Genomic DNA, 16296 nt, shown 5'->3' with positions numbered 1-16296 from the left:
TATTACCCAATTAAAATGAACCGATTAAACATCTCTCTGACACAGTTGAAACGCATTTCAAGTGGAAGAATTGTGCGTGTCTCCTCTTCGTGTCTCGGGAAGCTGGAAGCTGTATTATTTTCAAAAAATCAAAAAATATATTTTTTAACCATGACGGGTACTTTACACAACATTAAGTCAAACTTATCCTTGTTTTAATCCTTGTTTTATTTATGTTAAATTGTTGTTGTCGGTTAATTTTCCATTTAATTTATTTTGGTTTAAGATATCATTATTTTTTATTTATTATTATCATGTTAGATGTTTAAACTTTTCTGCATTTTATAAGGCAATACATACTTTTTTGTTTTTGTCCGTAGGCTACAAAGTAAGTTGGGTCACTAAAGTCTGATACATGTTTTGCTTCGCCATAATCAGCAAAGCAACATTAATGTGAAATTATCCTTGCGGGCGGCTATAGCTACTGTAGCTCACGTTCAACATAAGCTTAAACTAGTTTAGCTACATTTATATCAGCTCATAAGTGGTGTATGAAAAATATTTGTCTTAATTACGGCTACATACGTCGGTGTTAAAGTGTGAGTTATACGTTATCTTAATCGCTTTTGTTTTAGACATGACAGTACTAACGCTGGCCGACCTTTTAATATATGTTTGTGGGGAGGGGCATAGTCCACGTCCATGTGCTTGTATGAAACAGGAAACACGTAAATGAACTCAGTCTGTCTAAAGTAGTTAAACCGTCACAATGTGCATTTAAAAAAGCTAGTTTCACTACATAATTCACTTTTTCTGTTCTCTCCTGCAGCTCCCGTACCCACACCACAAACCCATACACTGATCTACACCATCATAAAACCAACGGCACTTTTAAGAGCCAAACTCAACCTATCTCTCTGTCTATCTACCTACCTTTCTTATAGTTATTGTCTCTATCTTTTTCTATCATTCATTATCTATTTCTTCATCTATCCATCTCAATCTTACAATCTGTCTCTCTATCTCTGTTTGTCTCATACAGCAGCTGTTGCATATCTGTTGTGTCTGTCTGTCTGGCTGGCTTTCTGGCTGGCTGGCTGGCTGGCTGGCTGGAATAATCCCACATCCAAAGAAGGGAAACGCATGGCTCTTGAGCTGAAGCATGAACACATGCTAGCTGAAGCTAAGGTTGGTGTTTTAACCCATATGACCTCATTCATTTCCCACTTGAATTTGGCACTATCTGTTATCCAAAAAAAGCTGAACAGGCCAAGAGTAACTGGATTTTGGATCAATGTATAGGGCCTTTGCAAAACGGTTCATCATTACAACATGGGGGGCAGAGGCTTACTAAATAAAGCTTGTTCAACTTGTTTTACTGCATTAGTTGTATATAGTAGGAAAAACTTGAAGTAAAAATGTTCTTCAAGTGAATGAATTTACTTTTATTTGTCCACTGTCATATGGTATCAGTTTATCAGCAACATCAACCTTACATGAGTTGTTACTTGGTCACAGAAAGCAGCTGAGGAGAGGAAACGGGCACGCTCTGTAGGAGACACTTTACAGTCCCCTAAAAGGGGCTGTGTACGACGTGGCAAGCCGAGAGGGAGGCGTGGAGGGCGACGCCAAGGCTCAGCTACAGGTTGAAATCCCAATTATTTTACATTTTTATGAATTTACTAAGTAAATGGTTGGAAAATCGAATTAAAACACAGTAATTGCTTGTTGAGGGTCTCCAATAATTCCAATATATAAACGCATAGTGACACTACAGTCGGAGACATTCCCACTGTGGTGTCATAAGAACTATGCTTTATTTAATTTCACAAGCTTTTAAACAATAGGTAGATAATACAAATCATCAGTTATCTGTTGTTAACCCTCTGTGTGATGTTTTACAGTCACATCCCCCCCGACTGAGGGCTTCCAGTCTTCCAGTGTGGAGGTTCTGCATACTGAACCTTCAGCACAACACGAATTTGGTAAATCACAAAAATGGCTTTAAGTTTAAAACTAAAATCATTTTTTAAATAAATTGTGTTAGTGAGAGAAAATAACCTTATACACAACTGACAGTTCAGGACTCGAACGAGGAATGTAATTCAGTAAAGATATTGGCCAGTTCCATACTGAGCAAAGAAATGATCCTTGATTTTTAGTGTTCATCTTAAATATAGTCATTTACAGTTAAAGTTTCCCATTCTGTTCACAGAAAATAATATGGAGAGACTCTCTGACATTCTTCCCTCATGTCCTCCTCCTGAGCCTCAAAAATCCTGGTCTTTTCGGCAGCAGAAAGCCTCAGAGCGCTGGAAAGAAGCGAGACCACACCACCTACAATGCCTTCTAGAAAAAGAGGCTGTTGGTCATCCCCTGTGTGGCCTCTGCCACGAGCCAGCTGTTATTAGGTGAGATAACATTTACCTTTATTTAAATTACTTTACCTAATTGTAATTTTTCAGTATTAATGCTAAGTGCCCTGCTATTTCAGCTAACATGCATGACTTTTGGGATGTTAGAAAACTGGATACCGAGAGAAAACCCACATGAAAATGAAAGTAATTCTAGGATATTAGAATAATTTTGTATTTCCTCCCAAGGTGTAGAGAGTGTCTCCCCGAGGAGTGGTTCTGTGGAGACTGTGATGTACTTCATCACAAGAACCAGCCACTCCACAACAGGGACAGTTTAATGAATGTTTTTTTTAAACCAATTAGTCCAACAACGTGTGTTGTTAGAGTGGAAGGTGGATATGACACCCATGACCTATGCTCTCTCAAACTTGCATTTTGATGTTCACATGTCTCTTCGGCAGCAGATAATGGTAATTAGTGCTTTTCTTTTTTTTTGACAGCTTGCATATTGCCAACTGCAAAGGCACCCAACTGCTCCTGTAAAGGCACAAACTTCACTGTGGTACCAGGCAAACCAGTGATTTTAATTACCATCAATGGTAAACAAATATATATATATATATATATATATTTGGATTTTGTTGGAGATTTGGAGGATGTTTAAAACCAACCTTGTCTCCGCGTGTCGTTTGATAAGCTGGGTAAATTCGTACAAAGGAAGGGATTAAGAAAACACCAGAATACAAGTTAAACAATAATCTTGTTTTAATGATACCAACTAACAATACAAATACAAAGGAAGTACTTCCTGCTCTTTCTCCTGTCCTACTCTCTGGTCAGCCTGAAGAAAAAAGAGATCGAACCAAAGGAAAACACAGGCTTTCATTATAAAACACAGGAGGAGGTGTGTGCGTGCTTTCCCCCAGAGGTCATCTTATTGGGAGAGACCAACACATGGCCTGTCGCCCCCAATCAGTGCGACACAGCAGAAGAAACCCGGAAACCAAAAGTCTCTTTCAGTTTGACGAAAACCAGACACCTTTTGGTGTCTGGTACGAACATGATCTTATTTCACATCTTGCAGCCCGCACACACACATCCCCTTTTATGGCCCTTTGTCCCTGAGTCCATCTTCCCCCCTCAGGTTACCACACACAAGTTAAAAGTATGTTTTAAGATATAGTTGTTATAGTTGGCTAAATATACGTAATACATGTAAATCACTTTCATATCAATAATAACGAAGAACACATTACCTATGCTCTTAAGCAGTATTAGATATGTTTTTCAAATAGTCAGACTTCACACAGGCCTAATATAGAGAACACACTCATTTGTCCTACAGCCCTTCCATTTGTTTGAGCTATTGTTCACATCTTTACTTCAAATAAAAGGTTTCACATTGTATATTTCCAGCTTCCTTTACACATACTGTTATTATTAATACAAAGTAATTAACCACACACCTCTATTTAAAACAAGTAGATTTCCCTGATAATTGACATGCTGAAAATCTTAAGAAGAATGTCCCCTCCCCCAGCTCTCTCGTCCCTGTCATAAAAGCTGCTTCCATTTCCTATAGAGTAATAAAACATGTTTAAGCTAATTTCTCCACAATGTTTGTAGCCATTTAGTACCCGCACATGAAAGAATAAAAACAGAGGTATAGTTAAACAGTAATCATGCAGCACATATATTTACTGCAATGAAAACACACATATTTGCCCCAAGCCTGTGTAACGCACCCTCTTCTTTTATGAGGGGAACATTCCAGAGTCTTGGAGCTATCCCCAAATTAGGATGTCCCCTGCTTGCATCCCTCTCTAAACACAAAGACTTCATCTCAATATATTGGGGATGGAAAATATACTTTGTCCCTTCAAATTTAACACACATGAATATATATAAGGTGACATTAAAAGGAATATACCAGATTGAACTTTCCTGCCATAACACGTTACTTTAATACTTCAAATAATTCAAATAATCCTTCAATTTCAATTGAATTGTTGTTATATGTTTACTGTTGTGGGCTGAGGCATTGTGCTTCAACTTGGAGTAAAACCTTCATGTAATATCTGTTCATCTTTGACTATTTGTAGATGGAACTGTTGTAAAATGTGTCATAATTATGTTTATTTACTTGTTCCAAGGGCGTTATGACTTGCATCTGCCACTATATGTCTGTCAAACTTGCCAGCAGCAGTGGACCCCCGACTTGAAAGTCCTCCTTAAGAGTGGATACTGGCCAGCTTCGGTCAGTATTTCCACACTTTACACCTTGGACCTCCTGAGCTCCTTTGAAGAGCTCAAGGTCATCTCTCCGGGATTCTCCAGACAGGCCTTTGCAAAGCTGCTGGAGCATCGCACAAAGTGTGGAGGAAGAGTAAGTGTAAATATTCTTTACCATATTATACATTATAACATTTCCGTAAATAGACAAAATCACAGCAATATATGTAATTATCTTCCAGTCTGGACCTGTCAACGGAGATGCACTGAAGCGCAGCTTTCTGGAGTTCTTCTATGCCTCGTAAGAGGAAGACCAGCTCTGCTGTGGTGCTCCTTTCATCTGCCCTGCCTGCACGCCGGAGATGTTGGCTGTTTCTGCCGATGGAAACAGGAAGCTGTATCGCTTTCGGCGAAGTGGAAGGTGCTGTTTTTACAATGTTGTTATTTAACTTTTTTGATTACTGTTTATATTTCATGGATATATTTGCTAATCTTTTTTTCCTCAGTTCTGATGGCAGCGCCTTTTCTAATGGGCTCTTTGTAGCAGAAGACAGCGCGGTGGCTGCATTTGTCGACAAAATACAGAGATCACTGAAAAATGCAAGTTTTTATTCGTCATTTGACCTTATAGGTATATCACAAAAATAGCCATGTATATCCGACCCTGGCTTTCTTCAAATTCAGCTACTTCTCCTTACCATCTACTCCGAAATCAGATAATTAGAACAAATGGTGTAGATCGTGATTCCATTGCTTTTAACTGATTTGTCATGATGTAATGTGTGTCTTAGACCCAGGGAAGAGGCACAAGTGGGGACTCCCAGTGGACAGCAGCGAGGGAGACGTCAAGGAGGGCTTCGAAGCTGGATGAAGAAGGGATGGAGGTGGCTGTATGTCGCCATGGGTTTCTTTTGAAGGCCTTAAATATGTACAGGGGGATATATTCGCCTACCCCCTGTATTTTCAAAAGGAACTCATGCCAGCCAAAGCCAAGTTCTTCGCCATGGATGTGGCTTGCAAGTACTGGCCGTACATGGAGAAAGCTGCAAGTGTCCTTCCTGCTCGCCAGGAGCTGACCACCATGAAGCCATTCCTCAGTGTAATGCATGCTCGAGCCCATGCTTTGTATCACGTATATTTGTTATATTTATAATACTGAAGTAGTAAATATCTAAGCTATACTGTTTAGTATAGTAGTATGTAGCCTCTTTGCACAACAATTCCAGCAACCTTTTACCATCAGATTATATGGAGTGGGAAGAACCGGGAGGGAGCAGGGATGACCGCTAGGGAAGAGGTGGAGCAGGTCAACAGCTACCTGTCCCGTTGTGCCCTGACAACAAAATACATGTCCAAAGCAGGTGAGTGAAAGGTTTTGCCCTATTATTGCATACTTTTTTAGATGACACATCATAACCTCATTATTGCTTTCAAAAGCACGACTGGACATGCTCACAGTGCATGCAATGGTATGGAACAGGAAAAAAGGTGACTCCTTTCATCAGGCACTTTCCACAAGATATGTGAAGGTGAGCCTCCTATTAAAGGTGTTGTTGTGTCCTTTGTCATTTGCACATGGCTTGTTGTTAATCATAGCAAGTTTTAATCTTGATAAATGTCCATCGTCTACTGTTTATCAGACTAGTAAGAGGCTCCTGGAAGAGACTGCAAGTCTTGAGGAACTCAAGACGGAGCTACATTGTGTCTCAGACGACATGGTGTCGACGTGGATTTCCGACGTGAAGGAATGGGCATCTGGTAAGCACAACGAGATAACACCAGCTACATATCATTGTCCATGACTCTTTGAATTTACAGATTTGATCCGAAAGAGCAGCCAATTTTAAGGCAATAAGGCTGATTTTTCATGCCACGTAATGGGACCCTCACTGGATTTCAGTAGACAGGGACATAATCTTCAAGCAATAGCAAGCCAACTATGTGTCCATGTTTATCTCTGATATGTTCCAGTTTCCATAGTTGTACCATCAATTTGTGTTAAAAGGTGTTAAATATGTTGCACAACTTTGTTTCTCAAAACCGTTACGTGTTGTGTAACAGTACATTTTACTGCCAATATTATTTCCACAGGAACATCAGAAACATCGGGTTCTTCTGAAGACATCCTTCAAACAGCACTGCAGCAAAGCATTGAGGGGCTTTACCTAAGTGTGAGGCAGCGGAAGCAATCCCTTTACCGACAGAATGGTATAACAATATAATGTTTTAGGTTGCAGATTCAACCTACTGAATTATATATATTTTTTGCACTTGCAAATATAGTTTGTCACATATCCCTATCAGTGGCGCAAAAAGTGGGTATGCACTATATGCAACGCATAGGGGCGCCACACCAGTGGGGGCGCCCAACAAGCGATGGTAAAAAAAAAAAATTAAATTAAATTAAAATAAAATGGTATTTTCTTTATGTTTCTAAATAGTTTCTGCATTTCCTTAAGGTTTTAAAACATTTTAGAGGAGTAATATGCTAGAGAAGGGCGCCCTATCTCATAAGATTCCATCATAGAATTTTGACATAGAGGAGGGAGCACGAGCAGGGACGCCGTGAACACTGAGGAGCAGGCGCTCGTTGTGAGTTAACGTCAAAAAGAAATCATGGATAAACCAAAAAAGCGGTCGGGGGCAGAAAATAGAAAAAGAAAGAGGGAAAAGGAGACGGCGTGTCAAGGGATGCGACAACAGCTAAATAAGTGGATGTTGAAAGGCAACAGGTAGGAATAGGATGATTTAAAGTGTGACGTCTGTCTGTGCTTGGAAATATTGACTGGCTAGCGTATGCTAACACTGGGCATGTAGCAGCCAAAGGTGGGTGGGTTTATGGCTAGCTTAGAATATGCAAACCAATGTTGCTGCGCCAGCGCTGACATGGAAAGTATGAGGTAGCATGTACAATAAATGACAAGAATCTGGAAAACATAACTAATGCAATAACTCTGGTTTATCATGGAATCATGCACACATTTGCTACCAAATAAGAGGCTTGCAAATGTCAGTTCATGTTAACAGACTGTTCTCAGATTGGCTAGTGTTTGCTAACACTAGCAGCTGAAGTGTGGTTTACGGCTAGCTTTAATGCAAACCGATGTTTCTGATAGCTACATTTAGATTTTGGTTAAACCCCATTCATGTCACGTCCAAATTGTATTAAGGTAAAATAACAACTGGTAAATATAAGGTAGCATGCACAATACATGTCAAGAAGCTGGAAAACATAGCTAACCATGGAATCATTTAAATATGTTGTGCTGCCATTAGCTGTCTATGTTAGCTGTGCTGTCAGACATACAGGCTATACATCTGTTTGGTGACACAGAAGCTGTTATTACAGGGTCACATCTCTTTACAGGTCTGTGCTAAGTAGCTCTCCGTATTTGTTCTTTTAAAATTCAAAATGTGAATGTACTTTCAACAGCAGCACAACCTTACACGGCATAATAGTGTTTTTTATTTGTTCTTTTAAAATCCAAAATGTGAATGTACTTTCAACAGCAGCACAACCTTACACGGCATAATAGTGTTGTTTTTTTTATTATTAAGTTGCCTTATCACTGGGCTGATATAATAATTTAATTTAGACAGCTGCTTTAACAGTGAATTCATTTTATTCAGGTGTGAGGATGGTGGCTCAGGAAAGACAGGGGAAGGCAACAGGTAGGTCTAACATTAGGTGTAAGTGTAGGGGTCTTGATACCAACAGATTCATTTCTTAATATTATTTTAATATTATTAATAAGGAAAAACTAATATGGAAAATCTATTTCATAATGTTTGTTTGACAATATATCTTAGTGGAAAAGAACACAGGCAAGGAGTGAATGAGACAGACATGAGGTCGGCGATGGCATCAAGTAGAGATGAGACCAGTGATGATGTCAGGTAGTAGGAGTTCTATTAGTTTGACCACACAAAACTCAATGTCCAGTATGGTTTGAAGTTCTGTTGACCAACCTATTCACTGTGTCCTTTTTGGGGATAATAGTGCAGACAGAGATGGAGAGCCACTCACCACAGAGGTGGAATTTGAGGAGATTGTCGAACCGAGAGGTGACGATGAGGTGGAAGAGAATGTCGAACCGAGAGGTGAAGATGAGGTGGAAGAGAATGTGGAACAGAGAGGTGAAGATGAGGTGGAAGAGAATGTCGAACAGAGAGGTGAAGATGAGGTGGAAGAGAATGTGGAACAGAGAGGTGAAGATGAGGTGGAAGAGAATGTGGAACAGAGAGGTGAAGATGAGGTGGAAGAGAATGTGGAACAGAGAGGTGAAGAGGAGAGGGCTGAGTCAAGGCCTTACTCAGAAGATCCATCAGACTGGCCACCACCACATCAGATTGGGGACTCATTTAGGCAGTGTGTTGTTGAAAATGGCCCACACAAATGTCCTGATGGGCCATATCCAAGATCAGAGAAGTCTAGAAGGTGTTTTTCGAAAGCGTATTGTTTTCGCACAATGTCAAATGGAGAGAAAGTTGCACGAGATTGGTTACTGTATTCTAAAAGTACGAATAAGGTGTATTGTTTTGCGTGTAAACTTTTCGGTGGAGCTAGCGTTGTTGACACACGCTTTGTGGTGGGATATAATAACTGGCAGAGTCTTTCAAAAACGCTGCAGCACCATGAAACCAGTGGTTTACACATCAACGCGTATCTTTTGTGGAAAGAATTAACATCTCGCTTACGCCTTGGTAAGACAATTGACAGTACCTTGCAAAAAGCCATAGAAGCTGAAAAGGCACACTGGAGAAGCGTGTTAACGAGAGTGATCGATTGCATACTCTTTCTCGCAGAAAGGAACTTGCCACTGAGGGGGAAGAATGCTACATTAGGAGATCCTAAAAATGGAAATTTTCTGGGTGTCCTTGAGGTCATAGCACGATATGATGTCACACTAGCAGAGCATCTTAGAAAGGTAGCGGCTAAAAAAACCACAGGATATCTTTCCTGGTGCACTCAGAATGAATTTTTAGATTCAATTGCAGACTGTGTACTTGGTAAAATTTGTGCCCAGGTCAAAGCCTCCAAGTACTTTGCTGTGGAGTTGGATTGCACTCCTGACATTTCAAAGCAGGAGCAGGCCTCAGTCATAATCCGGTATGTTCATACGGACGACAAAAAGAAAGCCACCATCAATGAGTCTTTTGTTGGCTTCATAGTTGTGAAGGACACCACTGGTAAAGGTCTCACAGAAACACTGACTGGGGTGCTGGATAGCCTGGGGTTGGAGTTGAAGAATTGTAGGGGACAGAGTTATGACAATGGCTCGAATATGAGAGGTATACACAAAGGTGTTCAAGCCTTGGTGCAGCAGAAGTGTCCAGAGGCACTATTTATCCCCTGCTGTAGCCACAGTCTCAACCTTCTCCTATGTGATGCTGCATCATCAAACAGAGTGTGTCTTACCTTTTTTGGCACTATCCAGAGACTGTACACCATTTTTTCAGCTTCGGTGAAGAGGTGGGATATCCTCAAAGAGTTTGCTTTGGAAAAGCTTGAGGAAGTGGAAAAAGACGGCAAAACAGTCTCAGAGGCAAAGTCGCTCTCTGGCGAGATTGTTACCATGGAGTTTCTGATGTGCCTCTTGATTTGGTATGATCTATTGTCAGAGATCACGTTTGTTAGCAAGGCAATGCAAGCAGTGAACATTTCGATGGACACTGCCATAAGGATGATCGATTCTCTGAAAGAATTCTTCTGTAAGTATAGAGAGGAGGGGTTTCAGAAATCCCTTGACATTGCACGCAGACTAGCCATTGAGATGGATGCTTCCCCTGACTTTAAGGAAAGACGTTGCAGAAAGCAAAAGAGATTTCATGGAGATGATTCAAGCACTGGCCATTTTGAACAGGAACCTGAGACCCATTTTAGGTGCATGGTTTTTAATGTTATTGTTGACACTGTAATTCAGGAGTTGTCTGACAGATTTTGCAATCTTCAGCTTGTGTCCGAAAAGTTTAAGTTCATTTACAAAATGGAACACATGACAAAAGCTGAGTTGGAGGAATCAGTGACAAGATATGCACTGGCTACCGATGATGTTTCAAGGGATATCATTCAGGAAATTTACCCAGCAAGCCGTCTACTTAGGGGGCATGAAAAGGCTCTGGATAAACTAAATGTCCTCCTACAGGAGAACCTTGATTTGGTTTTCCCAAATCTGACAGTAGCCCTGAGAGTTTTCCTGACAATGCCTATGACAGTTGCCTCTGCCGAGAGATCATTCAGCAAGCTAAAGCTGATTAAAACATACCTTCGTTCCAACATGAGCAATGATCGCTTAACCCAATTAGCAGTCATTTCAATTGAAAACAGTGTGGCACGAACTGTTTCATTCGATGCAATACTAGATAAATGGGCAAGTGCAAAGGCACGCCATGTTACGATTTAGTAGCAACTAAAGAGTGCTCTACTACAATCTCAGGTAGCAACATTGTTACATAAGCTACATCATTTTTTAATTTTTTTTATTTATTAGCTTATTTGTCAGGGGCCGTGTACAAGACAGTTCAGGTACCAGAGTTAGCTATAAAGTGATTTACATCTGTGGTTGTTGTTAACATAGTGTGTTCTAATGGATCTTTGTAAGCTTACTTTTGCATTTTAATGTTTTAATGTTTTATGTTGCATTGATTATAATGATTGTAAATGTGTAAATTTGTTTATTTTTTAATGATGGTAGACCTACAGTGGCTGATATGCTTTAAAATAAACCCTTATTATTTAAAGGCCATGTCCAGCAGACTTATTTATTTATTATTACTATATATATATATATATATAAAAAACATTTTTTTGGGGGGGGGGCGCCAAAATTGTTGCTGCATACCCCCCTGACACAGGGCAGCTGCGCCCCTGATCCCTATCCCACTACTTCATGTCTTTTTCAGACAGCAGCAAGCTCCGCCATCGACTTTCGAAGGAAGCTTGCAGACGACAAAAAACGCCTTTATCAGGAGGTACTGAAGTACAACCAGCTGGTACACGACTCTGCCAGAGGCATAGATGTTGCTGCGGTGGAGCATTCCCTCTCTGGAGGGAGCATCATGTCCGCGCTGTGGCCGTGGGAAGTTCATGGCATGGGTCAGTTTTCAGATATTTCATAATAATTCATTTGAAGTTCTGTTATATGAAGGTATACCTTGCTGAGTTATGCACATATCATGTAGAGTGTTAGAACGTTCATTTAGTTTAAGGGTATATCTTAAGTTTTCTTATTGTGTATACATTTGATTATTTTGAAAGTACATGTTTGGAGTTTTAAATATATTTTTATGCTATAATGAAAATGTGATTCATGTATATACATAACTGTGCCAAGAAAAAGATACTTGATCAAGTCATGCTTACACGGAGACCGCAAGAGGAGAAAGGCATCCTATTGTGGGAGATGGCGCAGCATTGCACATGGTTGCAGAACATGGCAGTTGCTCTAAAAAATAAGGTGGCTGAGGAAAGTAAGTTGAAAGCAAAACTTAACCTACCTTGTAAAGTATGATTTTTAAAGGAAAAAAAGTCAGCCCAAATCATTCTTGGTCACAGAAATTGGATGGAGCATAATGGCCTTTGCCCATTCGACCCGGCCATTTTACATAATGAAGTCCCTTGACAGTGACAATCATCTTTATATGTACATGGGAGAGAATATACTCCATTGAATTGCTCTGGCCTCGTGAAGCAATCTTACTTTATAGTATGTCCATATAACAAGATTTTGTGTATTTTCAGATGTAGACAAGGGGAATGGAGGACTTGGGTGCACCCTAAGAAGGAAGCATGCTGAGGCGTTGGAGAGGTTGCAGGTGGTACTGCAGCAGTACAAGACTGCTTTAGGTCCTGATGCTTGTTTCCTTCAACATGAAGAGGAAAGTCAAAGTGGCCTAAGCAGTCCAGACACCAGTGAAGATGAAGAAGGAAACATAATTTAGGTAATTTACTTATGAATTAATGAACAGTATCTTTGTTGATTTAGCCTCAACCTAGACATGTTGCTGTTACTTTTGTATTCATTAAGGCTAAACATACATTGTGTATTCAAAAACCTCAAATTTGGTTTCTGACCTGCCCCTCTTTTTTGTTTCTCTGTATTTCCCCAGATTGCTGCTGCTCTCAAGCACGAATATCCGCCAAGACTTCATGTGCTATCAGAAATGTAAATACTTTACTCACTTTATATTTAGAGATTGTATTCATACTCCTCAATGGAAGATCACCCTTGAATATGTTGACCATATGACTTTTCCCTATGCCGCAGCATCAGGCCAAACATTTCACTTGTACACAACTTAAATTGTATTGAAGAAAATGCTCATCATCCCTGGAATGCATCCTGAGCAATGAACCATTCACTTTTGATCCTTTTTGAAACACTAGAATGTAAATTCCTAAATCTCCAAGTATATCTTGCTGGTTACCATACAACTTGGTGAGCACATCATTGTCCAAGAGCAGGAGGTCTTTCCCTTTTTTCCCAGAACGGGATGCCTATGCATTATTATTTTCAATCTCTTATAGGATTTACCTGTCATTAACTTTATATGACTGCACCTGTTACACCACAGCTTTCCTCTAATTGTTCATTTTAGTTTCTTTTGCGTTACTTGCTTTAATTGCTTTGTCAGTTATATTTCCTTTTTGGTCTCCAGCTATTAACCTGATTGATTGAAGTACTTCAATCAACATGTACAATGCACAGTCTTTTAGGATGTATAATTAGGGACATTGAGATAAACAACAAATAGTTTATTTGGTGAATCACCTCATTGTTGTTCTCAAAACCAAATAATACATTGTTATAAATGTTTATATTTGATTTACACATAGAATGTACATGTTTAATATACATAGTTAAATCATAAAAAAATGGTTGTGTTGTATGATTTCTTAATACTGTATGTTATAACCGTTTGCATAACTTGATTTTATGTTCTGTTGTCCATGCTTTTCATGTTAGACTAACCCCAACGCTCTAGAGTCAAGACATACACCCTTATGGTGGCCTTTTACTTGTATTGTGGTGAAACACATAAGTAAACCATTGCCAGAGAGGACCATTTTATTGTTTTAAAAACAATGTTATTGATGTGGTTGGTTGATGAATAAATATAAATTAAGCATACGTCTGTGGTACTTTTTGTTGTTTACATCACACTGCATTATAATGCGTTTGGAAATAAATTCATTTAGAAGTAACAATATGGGTTAGCACTTGAATATTTTTGTAAAGAGATGATCCTCATCCGGAACACTGGTTGTTGGTTTAAGATAAGATAGAACTTTATTGATCCCAATTTGGGAAATCTTTGCGTTGCAGCAGCATTAAAACACATGGCATTATACAATACAAATAAAAAGACAAGAAATAAAGAAGAAAATATATATGTTGAATTTACAAATGAGCAATAACAAGATATGCAAGGTATTATATTTACATAACTATGTGACAGATGGAATATTATTATATTCTCAGAGTAACATGAAGTGAGATGTCTCACTATGGGATGTGCCTCATCGCGGAGCAAACAGAAGCATCAACCTCATTACGCCAATCCTGATTGGCTGGTGATCTTGACGTCAGCGTCAGGGAATCTACCCCCTATAAGTAGCTTTCGCTACGCCGCATGCATCATTCAAACGCCTCTTCTCGCTTCAGAGCACATCTCTATTGGTAGCCGGGCTAGCTCACACAGTCCACAGACGGAACCAAGCTATCCAAGCTAACTTCGTTCGACGGGCACTCGCCAGCTACTTCTATATATTCTTCTGCAAGAAGACTGTTAATACTAGCACACCAGTTAGTGTTGCAATCTACCTCGCCGTTTATTTCTTCGGAATTAAAGGTAAGGTTTTGATTTTTCAAGCTGGTAACACACCTGTTACTAACTTGCCTTTACTCACTACCGACACCAAGGTAGCGGGGACGGTTTTTTCTTTTTCTCTCTCACACCAGAGGAGGGGAAGATAAAAAGGGTATTAACACACCAGTTAATATTCTTTGAGAATAAAATTCTACACCGTCGTTTTTTCTCCGGATTAACGACAGGTGGGGAAGGATTTTTTCTCAGCAACGTACCTGTTACGAGCGGGTCCTCTCCACGCCGTCACCACGGCGACCGAGATGGACGCTTCTCTCCCTCACACCAGAGGAGTCAGGGACTCGGAGGCTCGGCTCTGCGGCTGCGGGTTGAAGATATCAGGCACAGACTCACACCAGGTCTGCTCGTCCTGCCTCGGGCTGGAACACGTCCAGGAGGCTATCGACGACCCCGGCTCGTGCGGGCATTGTGCCCGCTTCACCATCAAGAGCCTCCGCCGATGGCTAGCACGCCAAGCTAGCTTGTCGGGACAGGAGATTGAGCCCCGCGCCGTGTCAGGCTGGGGCTCCCAACTGGACCTCACCATGGTCTCGCCCGCGGATGATGTCCTGGAGTTGGACTACATGGAGGACGAAGAGGATACCTCTGAGTTCCTCCTGTCCGACTCGGATGAGCAAGACGATGATGTCTTCGTGTCATCAGCTCAGGCTGCAAAGCCGGGAGCGATGGCTGCTCTCCCGGGCGATAGCGCACCAGCTTCGCCCTGTCTGAGCATGGACCTGCAGGCCGTGTGTCAACGTGCCGTGTCCAGGCTGTAAATCCCATGGCCTGAAATGGCCAAGGAGACCTCCAGGTCTCGCTACGAGGGGAAGACTTTGCCCCACGCAGCGAGGACAAAGAGGCAGCTCCTTCCAGTCTTCCCGGAGATGCTGGATGAGGTGTCGGTCTCGTGGAGAGACCGCCCCTTCAGTAATAAGGCTCCAATCCAGGGTGCCTCCTCCCTGGACTGTGACGGTATGGAGAGGCTCGGCCTGCTCTGCATGCCGCCCATGGAACCGCTGGTGGCAGCCCACCTCCAACCGAGGCTGGCTCTGACACCAAGCAGGAACTCCACGCTACCGGTGAAGGCAGACCGGTTCCAGTCAGCGATGACGGAACGGGCCTATAAAGGCGCAGCGTTGTCCGCCAGGCCACTCAATGTCTCCTCACTGCTGACCGCCTACCAGGCGGAGCTCTGCGAGGACCTATTGAGCAAACCTGGGCCGGCCGTATGGGACGAGATCGCAGCGATCACGGACATTTGCCTGTGCAGTCCAGGCCACGGGCAAAGTCATGGGCATAACGGTGGTACAGGAGAGAGCCAGGTGGCTCAACCTGACCAAACACCCAGACCGGGAAAAGGAGGATATTCTTGACATGCCTATCGTTCCCGAGGGTATTTTCGGCTCCGCTTTAGTCTCGATGCAGCGGAGATGTGAGTCGAAAAAGAAGGAAGACGAGGCCCTGCACCTCTGTCTCCTGTCTCGCGGCAGTCCTTCGCCCAAGTTGCCTCACGTCCTGCCCGGTTCAAGGTACCGAGGCAGCAGAGGCCACAGCCCGCCCCGAGTCCCCAGCCCAGGCAGGAGACAAGGACGAGCTGGCCGAGGAAATCTCCGGTTTCGGCAGCTGATGTTCAGGCACAGCCGACTCAGATTTTCAGTCACCAGTCGAGGAAGAAGAAGTGGGCGGCCTGACAGGCTCCTCTCCTCTCCTCGGTGACAGAGCTGGAAGTTCCCTGTTCCCCAGCTCCAGATGTGTTTTCGGGGTGCCACCAGGCCTCCATCTTCCCGCCGCCTCGAGTGATGCCGCAACGCCATCCTCAAGTTCGCGCCAGACGGGAAACAGACTTAATACCAGAGAC

At 41.8% G+C, this 16296-nt stretch overlaps 2 protein-coding genes across 2 annotated transcripts; both read left to right on the top strand.

The window, feature by feature from the left end:
• The first annotated feature begins 711 nt into the window (after positions 1-711).
• On the top strand, positions 712-13699 carry LOC307039309 (uncharacterized protein). Its single transcript, XM_079681219.1, has 16 exons — positions 712-1167; positions 1498-1624; positions 1884-1964; positions 2195-2390; positions 2837-2935; positions 4490-4722; positions 4811-4989; positions 5075-5168; positions 5360-5667; positions 5812-5929; positions 6006-6097; positions 6209-6326; positions 6660-6776; positions 11476-11664; positions 12310-12509; positions 12678-13699. The coding sequence occupies exons 9-15, from the start codon at positions 5461-5463 to the stop codon at positions 12507-12509; spliced, it is 1041 nt and encodes a 346-aa protein (XP_079537345.1). The 5' UTR covers positions 712-1167; positions 1498-1624; positions 1884-1964; positions 2195-2390; positions 2837-2935; positions 4490-4722; positions 4811-4989; positions 5075-5168; positions 5360-5460; the 3' UTR covers positions 12678-13699.
• Positions 8410-10827, top strand: LOC307041179 (zinc finger MYM-type protein 1-like; the record flags this gene model as incomplete). The annotated part of the gene is made up of 3 exons (XM_079684504.1): positions 8410-8465; positions 8569-10173; positions 10785-10827. Exons 1-3 carry the CDS (start codon positions 8416-8418, stop codon positions 10825-10827), a joined length of 1698 nt encoding a protein of 565 aa, XP_079540630.1. The 5' UTR covers positions 8410-8415.
• Positions 13700-16296: the final 2597 nt, after the last annotated feature.

The sequence above is a fragment of the Notothenia rossii genome (assembly GCF_949606895.1).
Source record: "Notothenia rossii genome assembly, chromosome: 5".
NCBI lineage: Eukaryota > Metazoa > Chordata > Actinopteri > Perciformes > Nototheniidae > Notothenia > Notothenia rossii.
Note: the sequence above shows the minus strand (reverse complement) of the source record. Positions and strands in the feature narration are given on the sequence as shown.